This window comes from Pomacea canaliculata, linkage group LG11 (assembly GCF_003073045.1).
Source record: "Pomacea canaliculata isolate SZHN2017 linkage group LG11, ASM307304v1, whole genome shotgun sequence".
Classification (NCBI taxonomy): Eukaryota; Metazoa; Mollusca; class Gastropoda; order Architaenioglossa; family Ampullariidae; genus Pomacea; species Pomacea canaliculata.
In genome coordinates this window covers 10,581,014-10,592,770 of record NC_037600.1, presented here as the reverse complement: position 1 = coordinate 10,592,770, position 11,757 = coordinate 10,581,014, and the positions used below count along the sequence as shown (strand labels likewise).

General features: G+C 39.3%; 1 protein-coding gene across 1 annotated transcript; it reads left to right on the top strand.

Moving 5' to 3' along the window:
• Positions 1-7,912: 7,912 nt before the first annotated feature.
• On the top strand, positions 7,913-9,314 carry LOC112574674. Its single transcript, XM_025255893.1, has 3 exons — positions 7,913-8,546; positions 8,845-9,000; positions 9,186-9,314. Exons 1-2 carry the CDS (start codon positions 8,041-8,043, stop codon positions 8,921-8,923), a joined length of 585 nt encoding a protein of 194 aa, XP_025111678.1. The 5' UTR covers positions 7,913-8,040; the 3' UTR covers positions 8,924-9,000; positions 9,186-9,314.
• The last annotated feature ends 2,443 nt before the right edge of the window (positions 9,315-11,757 follow it).

The following is an 11,757-nucleotide window of genomic DNA, read 5'->3' as shown; positions in this document are numbered from 1 at the left end:
CAGGAAAAAGTGGTAGTATGATGTGTGCTATGGTTGAAACATTTTAATAAGCAGAAGTCCAAACTTTACTGACTAACCACAGATGATGCTTATACATGTGGAATTGTCTGTTTCCGACACTTTCACATCCCTGTAAAGCAACATGCGGCATTGAGTGGATCCACAGCATCTTTCGTTTAAAGACCAGCCTGAACGATTAGCTTTTTTTTCAGATATCAGTAGATATAGGCGATGTAAAACTAACCTGTGAGTTTCAGCGTCTAAAACCGATCGGTTAATTAACTATCCTCTACGTTTAGTACTTGCAGTCAACCAGTGCTGTAACAGTGCACTACGTCACGCTAGTGCATCTATCACAACACTGCCTGCAGTCAACACCAATCAGAGAAAGAGAATCCGACAGTTCGGATTACTCGGACGGTTACAGTCTGCGTTTCTCGTGGTTCTGAAAAACTGCTACTTTAGCACGAGAAATGCAGACTTTCAACATCCCAATAAGCCGAACTGCCGCTGTGATTGGTGTTGACGGCTGGCAATGTTGTGAATGGTGTACTAACGTGACATAGTACACTGTTAGCGTGACGTAGTACACTGAGCGGCGCTCGTTGACCGTAGGTGGGAATCGCATACTTTGCCAGAGGATAATTATTTAACGGGTGGATCTTGGAGACTGAAATTAGGTTAATTTTATATCGCATTCATCTACCGATATCTACAAATAATGCAAAGCATTCAGGTTGGTCTTTAAGGTAGTTTAATTCACAAATTGATAAGCGGAAGAAAGCATCGCTAAGCCAAAGTGTCATCAAAAACCGTTATTGTTTTAACATATTTGTGCTTTAGGTGTCGTCGTCACGTTGATAACCAGCTACGAGAAATGTGTTCTTACCTAGAAATTTCCCCCTCTGCTTGATCGTCTTTCTTTTCTGCCATAAATAACCGTCCCGTGGAGCTCATTGACCTGAAAATGACGTCAATATCTGTGACGTCAAAGATACCTTGTGTTTATTTTCATAAGGAACCTCAGGTAATGTACAGGTAATGTATTGGTAATGACACAGACAGTTCAAAACTTAAATTGTAACATACTCCCCGGCAACATACTACCAGCATACATTGAGTGTCGACTGACCAATGAAAGAGGGAACATGAAAGGAGGTGTCAAGCAAAAGCTACCCTGTAGCACTGGCACAAAAGTCTTGGGATGAAATCAGAAATATTCTTATTCTTGCCTCAGTCCGCTGCAAAGTGTCGATTGTATTAGATATAGAAAATATGATATATTTCTTGTCTTTCCAGCGACACACAAAAATGCACATATTAGCTGGAGAGAAAGAAAAAAAAAAAACATGCATCCAACAATATCCCAGAAGCTGACTGTAGCTGATAGGTTCTGTGCCCTGTTCGCTGGAAACCCGATGATCAGAAACACAATAGAGCAAAGTGCCAACCAATGGCTGCCCTCTAGACGGACGGCTTCGGAGGTGAGTCTCGGTTTTCTTTTTTTTTTTAATTAAATTTCTTGAAAACCCTTTATTTGGGGATTTTATGTTTGAATTAAACCTGCCTTAGCTGACTGTAATATTCGGATATGTTAACATTATTATTTTCTACTGACTGCTATCAAATGAAAGAAATGTTTTTTCCTAAATCTACAAACGGACAACGTTAATCTGTAAATTAAAAGCACACAGAGAAAAAAGTACACAAACCAAAAGTGTTTATATAACGGTCTCGGGGTCAATCTCATTTTATGGGGTCAGGTACACACTTAAAAACAGGTAAGACACTTATCTCGGGGCTAGTCTTATTGCCCTCGAAGAAGTTATGTCCCTGTCAATATCTAGGTCAGTGTAGGTATGCAAAACTACACGAGGCATCAAACCAGCAAACGCTCATCATCCACTTGCTTGTCGGTTCCCCTTCTCCTGCACACACAGAGACCCACACAGAAGACCCTTAACTATCAGTTTCGGAAGAATCTTAATTTAGATACATGCATAGAAATGTTTCAAAATAATGAAAATCTGTGCATGTACACCAGTTATTATTGAATGGTCGTGCTTATAAAAGAAAAACAAAAATGTACAACAGAACGTGCAGCCAAACAGAGACCGAGTGAGGTAAGAACTAATCACTGGCTGTGAGAGGACAAAGGTAGATGTCATTACTCCCGGGGATCGCTTGAGGAACAATAACGGAGACAGTGAGCCGCGTGTTATAAAAGGTTTGATCGAAATTTGAGTAGACTTTGCTTTTAACCTTAAAAAAAAAAGCTGCGACGACTGTTACAATGCACGTTGTGCGCAGAAAAGAGGTAGGGTGGATGGAATGTTACTAAAGTGCCGTTGATCACTTTGATTTGAAATGAACAGAAGTCAATCTAAAAAAAAAATCATATAACACTACATCATATGCGGGATAAAGAAACATTAGAAATGGGAGGATAAAGTTGGGCAGAAGAAAAAGTGTAAAACGCCAAATATTAAAAGCAAAAACGAAACTATAAAAAATATTTGTAATATTCGGACAACTGGAACGGAAATTCCCCACTGACATAAGCGGATAACGGTACCTACCTCTGACTGCAGTCACGTGACTGTGTGGCTTGACCTTGTCGCAATGCGGATATTCGATCACGCTTTCTGAACAGTGAGTCATTCTTGTTCCTTGTGCCTTGTTAACTAGGTTTTGGTAATTAATCTGTTCACCGTATGATATACGAAAAATATTCTCATTTTCTGTTACTAATATTATTAGTTTATACACCCAGTCATGATCAAGCGATTGGAGATAAAATATTAGGAATTAGAGCTGTAGAAATACCAGACGCGGGTTTGCTTACAAAGTAAATAAAAAAAATTCCTGTGCGATGTAAAGAAATGGCATTTATGTGGGAGGGGGAGTTTGTTGTTTGATGCTTTTTTTACTGTTAATTATTCTCAGCTAATGGTAAGGCAAAATATTCTTTTCGCTGAGAGCTACAGGGGAAGCTACTTCATTTTAGGTAATCCATTTTACTGCAGAATTACGTCCCTTCTTATAAATGAGAAAGTTTGATCTGGTTACGTATTTGTCAATATTCTGATATGTAACTTATTACTACTTCTCTGCAAAAATTATCTAAATTATCTAAATATCTAAATTTGACTTCAAAAGAGTCTGACTGTAATTTTATCACACAAAATATTGCAAACCTGTCTAAGAAATTTTACTAGTTTTTTCACTCGCACTTGCTCGCTCGAATAGAAATATTTAAGCACTGTTTGCGAATGACATGAGATGTTTTCAATAATTATCACTGGTTTGCCAAACTCACTATGAAGCCGGCAGCAAGAGAATTTTTCTAAAATTGTAACTCGCTGGAGCTTAAAATAGTTTGCCTGTATTTTTGTTTTTGTTTTGTTTTTGTTTTTTGTTGTTCTTTTTTTGTTTTTGTTTTTTTTTTTTTGACAGAAGGCCACCTATAGTAACTAGAATAGAAATAAGTGTAAGGTAACCTACTAACTTAAAATGAGGCTCAGATCCTACTCCAGGCTTAGTGTTAATAATTCTAATATAGAGAGACGAACAAAACGATGTTTTATTGAAATGCTACATACTATAGGTAGACCGAATTTTAATTGCAAAACATGTTTAAACTCTCTGATTCACATATAATTAAGATAAGGAAGTACTGAAAACCTACGTAACATTATATCTGTGAGATATATGACTAAGCAGAGAAGCCGAATTAGGTATTGAACGCCTTTTCATTTATATCATCATCATCATCATCATCATCATCATCATTATTATTATTACTACTACTACTGCTACATTAGATAATGTGTTATTTCTTTTATTTTTATCAAAGTCTGGGTACAACGATGGCAGAAGCATCAGACGAAAAAGAATGTATTGTGTGCACTAATCACTTCACCACACCAAAGATTCTACCCTGTGGTCATCTCCTGTGTCGACAATGTGTCATTTCCTGGATGGATTCAAACCCTGACGCAGGTTGTCCGCTGTGTAGATGTCCTATAGTTGAGCCTGGACATCATTCACATCGAAAACCAGTAAATGTTGCAGATGCCCTGCCTACAGACTTAGTGATGGAAGCCGTAGTACAGAGCGCTGGTGTGCTGGCTCAGGATCCCAACTGCCGTGCATGTGAGGAAGGCAAGGCTGACTTCATCTGTCTCCAGTGTCTTGACATGATGTGCATATCCTGTGCCAGATAACACAAGAGAATGTCCATGACCCGAGGTCACGATGTAGAGAGTCTCAGCACTGTCACAGCTGAAAGTCTGGCTGCCAGGGGTCCAGGAATGTGTGCTGACCACGGCGAAAAACATTCTTTCTTCTGTCATGATCACGGACTCGCTCTCTGCGCATCCTGCAGGGACCTGCAGCATAAACCATGTAGAGCAGTGAACAAGCTTGACGAGGAAATGACCTCAGCAAAGAAGTCTCTAGAAGATTTGATCTTCCAGCTTAAAAAAGAGGAGCAGACCCTGGAGCAGGCCATAGCTCATCTGGAAGGTCGTCTGGTAGACGTGGTCATCAGCGAGCAGGACGACATGGCGCAGATCGACCAAGCCTGTGACCATCTTCACCTTCTGGTGGAGGATTTCCGTTGAACGTAAAGGCCATGAGTCGAGCTTCGCATTCTCAGTTTATAAAGTCGCTAAATGAGGTTAAGAGTGCACGTAGTCAGCAGCTAGCCAACATCACATCACATAAAATATCGTTGTAAGAGCCAGAGCAGTCGCACCAACTCCCACCCTGATACCCGGCTGCAAACCCTGACAAACAGGTCAACAAGCTTTAAACCTCAGATACTACTTCATTGCACTCCCTTCCAAAACTTCTAAACGGTGTGAAGATAAAGTCCGACAGGTAGAGAAAATATTACGAATCCAGAGTCACGTGTAAGAAATATTCTTTTCCTCTCTTGAAAATGGCGAGTTTGCGACTCACGAGTCAGTTTTCTATTTGTTTACAAATGTTTTGTTTGTAAGTATAACTTTTGTTCCATATTTTGATTCTCAAGCAATTCTGTTTTAAAGATAGCGATTCGAGTGAACATTTATACATACTGGAATATACTTAATATATCTCCAGAAAATATGTATAATCAGTGGTATATCATACTGTTGGCAGCATGAAAAAGTATTACAGAGGGTCAGAAACAAGAGTAGTTTGACAGAAAGAGACTCGAGACTAGTCCATTAACATTTTATTAACATATTATGTGACTGCTGTACGTGAGCCATAGGGACAAGAGGCCGTAATGAGTACATTGACCCTGTTGTCTAGAGGGATCTGAACATATAACCAGATGTTCTTTTTATTATCTTCTTCTTCAGTGTAAAAGCACTCAACGGACAAAACACTTGACTGTCATTCTCGGTACAGTGGACTGAACGCACTTGACAACAATACACAATCGTGTTTTGATCATGATAATCATGTTTTCTCTAAAGCGCTCTGTCTACCTTACTACTATCTTCCTTTTTGTGAACCATTGCTCAATTCAAATTTCGAGAAAGATCAGAGGAAATATAATTTTTGACCATAGAAATGGGCCTAGAATTAATACTGATACTCTGAACACAAAGATACATACATTTTGAGGAAATTAGAAGTGATCAGATAACAAAATTGAACATGATTGCACAATTATCAAAGTATTAATGATTTTGTGATTGCTATAAAAAAATTTATTGGCATTGCATATAAACAATTTTGTTTTAATTTTCAGTGCAAATTTATGAGAAATAGTTTTTAAAAATCGTGTGATTTCTGTTATTTCAATGATGTTACTTATAATTGAAGTTGAATCTTAATCATTGTTTTTTCTTATAATTAATATATTACACATATTTGATGAATTTGTCTTTATTTTGTATAGAAAGCGATGGATGTGATCCGACTTGTGATCAGACAATACTGACAAAAACTCAGAGAACTTGTTTTGTTTATATGAAGATGATTATTTGAACTCACATAAATGTTTGGTAACAGAAAAAGCAAATAGATTATGTGTGTATAGACAAACCAATCATATATACCCTGATCACGTTTATTTTTAAAATTAGACAAAAAGAGAGTTGACATAAAGATGTTTTCTTAGTTCTGACATTTACTGTTTTAAGAGTAATAACTGCTGATTTCAAAATTTTGGGTGTAAGAAAAACCTAAAAGATAGCAGAGATGAGAGAAGGCGCAACATGAGGTGCCGAAAAAATGTATATCGCCGCAGTCTTCTTTCTGTGTGAACAGTTCTAACATGCCCAGATAGAGGAAAGGAGGTTGAAAGAAGGAAGATTGAGAAGATAGCTCGGTTGTGCTGACACAGTTCAGCCTCCATTACCACTAAATGTTGTGACCCCATCGCTGACATATATCAGACAAGAAGAAAACAATGAAGCAAACCTGATAACTGCACAAACTAAAAAGGACATAAATGTTTGACAGTGTGTCAGTCAGTCCGACAAAAACAATTTTCCATCGACAGTAGCCTTCCCTAAATAATCAAAGCTCGGAACCCTATAAATATCTACTCGGAAAAATCAAAACGGGAAGTTCCCTTTGAAACGAATTTGCACTTTAGCCAAATCACGTGACTTTGTGGTAAGCTGAGATCCATTTTCTTACGGTGAGGCAGTCTTGTTCTGTAAGTCTGTGTAAGTAGGATTTTTGTGATAAACCTGTCTACTTTAGTTTTTACTGAAATATTTCTGGCAGTTGGTGCTAATAGATGTGCAGCTATAGTCCACTTTGTTGTGTGGACCGGTCGTTCTGATCTTGGCAGGAGAGATAAGGGCAAGCTACTCTTTGTCTGTCGATACGTCCCTCCCTATTTGTATCCCTCACATTTGTATTTCTGGTCAGTGTTATTTAGCAGAGGTGGAAGTATTTTTTCCTCTGAGGGTAATTTTGATATGTATAACATCATCCATGGGTTATACAAAGTCAAATTAGTCTACTCTGTTTGGTCAAGCAATAATTTCACCACAGTTTGTTTACACTTTGTCACCATGTACAGTCCCAGCATGCCTGGCGCTCTTGCTCTCCTGAGTCACCACAAATGCACCGTTAGTTAACTGCGTGAAAACTGCTCTGCGCCTATGAGGTTATAAGAATACATGTTTATAATTAGAAAGTTAGACAGAGGAGACAGAGTATATAGTAATGATCCTTTTCCTTATGCATGATTTTATGTTTGTAATTGAAAACTAAAAGCTCAATAATAATAAGAAGAAGAAAATGCATGTTACCTCTGACTGCGCGTATCGTCTCTGACACACACTTGTCCTTCTACTATTGTTGTTTCGCAGGAATGGAGAGGAGGAGGGAAGGATGTATCGATTAAACAATTTAAAAAACATATATTATCTAACAGTATTAACAAATAAACTACTTTTCATTAACAGGACAACAGCATCTACGGCTTTCTACATATCTGTATCTCAAAATGACGACCCCCCTGGTGAACCACACGAAAGTGAGTGTGCGGTGTGCACGAAATGAATTTAACACACCAAAGATTCTACCCTGTGCGTCATCTCTGTGTCGAGAATGTGTCATTTCCTGGATGGACGCAAACCTCACGCTGAGTGTCCGTTATGTAGATGTCCTATAGTAGAGCACCCAAGCGCATTCAGCTCCTGCTCATCAGACGTTGCCGACGACCTGCCACAGATTATGTGATGGAAGCGCTGGTGCAGAACTCTGTGGTTCTATCCAAAATCCTAGTTGCTGTGTGTGTGATGATGTCAAGGCTGAATTTCTCTGTGTCCAGTGCCTGGATCTCTTGTGTTCATCGTGTTCAAGGGCGCATAAAAACTGTCGGCGACCCGCGTCACGATGTGGTGAGTGTCAGCACTGTGAACCTGAACGTCTGGCTGCCAGCCGCCTGCACTGTGTGCTGACCACGGGGAGGAGCAAGCGGCGGACCAGTTCTGCTTCACCCATAACATTGCCATCTGCTCATCATGTACACTAGCGAAACACCAGGCGTGTTCAGATGTGAAGGATCTGAACACTGTCATGGCGTCGGCAGTAACATCGCTGACTAATCTTACAGAGATCCTCACTGGTGTGGAGCAGAAGCTGGAAGGTGCTGTAACAAAGTTGAAGTCGAGGCTCCAGGAAGTTGCTGCTAGCGAGCGAGAAAGCATTGCACTGGTCGACGAAGCGTGCAGTCATGTTCAAATAATGTTTGAAGACTGTCGGAGCAAGTTGAAAGAACTGACTACTCGTGCGCACACAGAAATCAACTGCTCGATACAAGATACCCACACTGCACTCGTCAAACGTCTAGGGGAAGTGACGTCACACAAACGCATTCTAGGGCGTGCGATGCTAGCCACTCCACGTCCAGCACTGATACACTCCACCAGCGCCCTACACAAGAGGATCAACAGTCTCCACTTCGAAGTTGACCTGCACCAGGATTGGATGCGATATTTGCCAACATTGGGAAGCTGCCACGAACTGGAACGACAGATAGTCAAAGACCTCAAAGAGGTCGTGGAAAAAAGGAAATACCTGCAGTAAGTACCCTTTTGTGGTTGAGGTACCCTGTTAATTTATTTAGGCATCGTTGGAAGATCCTATACGCTAGCTCTAACCTATGTATAGACTATGGCCCTAAGTCTTTTATTTTGCCTCCCAAAGCGAACTCTAGGTGGCGTCTTCCTCAAAGGACATTGTGAATTTTCTATAAGTAACCCTTGGGAAGATATTATAACCTTAAAATCTTATCTGTTTCGGTTCCCTAGTCATCCTGTTGATGTGTATATGAACAAAATGGCGTGCAGTAAACGCCTTTAATGTCTGGCCTGTGTACAGACACGCCAACCTACTTTCCACACAAATCGAGGCAACAACATCGTGCTGTTGCAAAACAAGACAGAGGCGCAGCTGGTGACTATGGACAAGACATTGTTCAGCATGGGCGGCATGGTGGTTCTTTCCGAGGCAATGGCGCAGGACTGTTTATATCAGGTAAGATGGTTAACAGTAACATAAAATATCACGATAGTAGATAACGGAAAATGAAGGACAGATAATAAGAATGAGCATCGGTTGATGATGATGATGATGATGTTGATGATGATGATGATGATGATGATGATGATGATGATGATGATGATGATGATGATGATGTCTTCATCTGTCTTTGTATCCAGATACGGGTTGACAAGATAAACCGTTCATGGAACTCAAGCCACATCATGTATTATGGTGTAACAGGAACCCACCCTTCCAACCTCAAAATACAAGAACACATGTATCAAACTGATTTTATAATCGTAAAGGTATTGAATATTCCTGGTTAAACCGTCCTGAATCTCTATGGCAATATATTTATCGGGCTGTTGCATTTTTTTAGTTTTTTTTTCAACCATTTATCATTCAAAGTGTCTAAGATTAACTAAGTTCAAACCTTCTGAATGTTATTCTAAGTATTATTATCAAGAACAATTACAGAAAAATAATTAAGTAATACTTTTTGCTAAACATAATTTTTGGCTCATATTACATATTAACAGAGCTTGGGGACTCCACAGCCCCCTCGAGGAGGGAAATGTGATTGACTGATCATTGATTCCTCCAACGACCTACACCTGTACTTTGAACGGTTGAGACCTTGGTGTAACAGAAAAAAGTGTTCCTCGACCCTGCTATGCTGCTTTTGACCTCAACCGTCGAGTAGTAAAGGTGAGAGGAAGTTCCAGGGAAGATTCAGAAGTTTCACCTAGTTCAAGAATATTCGCTGAAAGACTATTTATCCATCCAACAAAATAAGAAAGATTGTAATGGCGTTGTTGGCTGTATCTGAAAAGTTACGCTTGTACTATGATGATTATTTTGTATAGTTGATACATCATGTATGGTTATAATGTTAAATCTACTTTTCACTTCACAGGTGACGGCACTTCCAGTTTGATGTCGACTGTTGATAGAGTTATCTGAAAAATTATCGTCCACATTGCTGTGTATCATTACGAACTAATATCCCTGGACTGCTGGAAGATGACTTTTTTTCCCAGTTAACTGCTCAAACGAGGCATTAGACGACAAAGCTTCCGGTTTATTCACATTCTTTGTTACGGCTCGCCGAGACTAACAGCGGAGAACTTCGCAAGAGGCCAAGCGTTGGTCTTGGCAGACAGACAGCAATCCCCCCAATAACAATAATTAACAGTTTAAGCTTACAAATGTCCAACACTATCCTTTTATGGATTTCCAGAGGATGTGCAAATGAAACAGCTTTAGGTGCTCAAAAATCATTTAGGTTTACAAGCTCATCTGTGCATGTAAAAACACGTTAGTGTGTGTGTAATGTGTGTAGGCACGTTGTAACTGCCATGAACTTCTCCATCAAGAGGAGATATTTGTTGGCTTACTAATTATTATTATTAATTCATTTTCACTGTGCAACCATAAAACAAAAATTGTGCATGAGGAAAAAAGGTTTCAAGTTACTACATACTCTGTCTCCTTTAGTAACTTTCTAATTACAAATACACATTTTGGAGACTACAAACAGTTGTTTCGCTATTTTTTTCATAGAAACAGAGAAGTATATTTTTCGCACACCTAATTACGGAAATGCGGTTTGTGGTGACTCAGAGGACAACAGTGTCTGGCAGGGTGGAAGTGTACCCGTTGCACAATAAACTAAAGCTAGTACCCTGCAGCATACTAATTCTATAATCAGTGAGCTGTGAAAACGAAGCTAGAAATTTTACTTTCGATTTCGATTCCCGGAAGTGTAGGGTTCTAATAATTACCTTATCATACCTGTCGTGTGATTCTTTGTTAGGTTACAATCGAGACAGGTTCGTTCGCTCTGTTCGCAGAAGAAAGACAATGTCAATACCTACTGAACCTTAAAACTTCGTTGCTACGGCAAAAGTGCAACTTCACCACGACAGATTGCTTTTCCGAGTAGACTGTGAGTAAGTCTTCAAACAGTCACAATTCGGTCACGACTTGTTGTCCAACGACCGTAAGGTCACAGTACTCTGTCATCTACACCATCGTCAGATTGTACCTGGGGAACAAGTAACAACATTGACTTGAACAATCAGTTGTCATACTCTTATCTAGCTCAACTCTTGCTAGTCATTCCTTTCTGTATGGTTCACACCTTCCTTGTGAACAGCAAGGTTCTCCACGGGGAACTACTTTAAGGTATCTAGTAGTTGTCTTTGTTTACATTGAGCTTTACGTCCCATGTTAATCACCCAACTGCCCATAGCAACATTCTTATCAGAGGATGTTCTATCATAGATACGGCTACATATCACCTATATCGAAATCCACTTCTAATAGACAAACATCCGTAACAGACCATCGACACTTTCGACGATGAAAAATACTACACATGCACTAAGCAGTTGAGCAGATTTTTTTCTTCCCTAAATATAATCTTGAGATAACTATTTATTAAAATATTGATAGTAGTATTCAATAATTGAGTATCTTTGACATAATATTCAGAGATAAAGTGCACACACACGAAGGATTAAGCGCATGAATCTGAGATAATAACGGTCTAACTAGTTCCTTTCCATTACCAATTCATATTTCAATGTTTCCCGCTATATGATTCAGTTTGTAATTAAACACTACCATTAAAGAGAAATTGCGAGCTCTTATAGGTCATAAAAAAATACAACTTCTTAGTTTCGTTATATCGTATAAAGTAGCATATTATGTGCTGTGTGCTCTCGTGTAGTTTTTCGATGTATT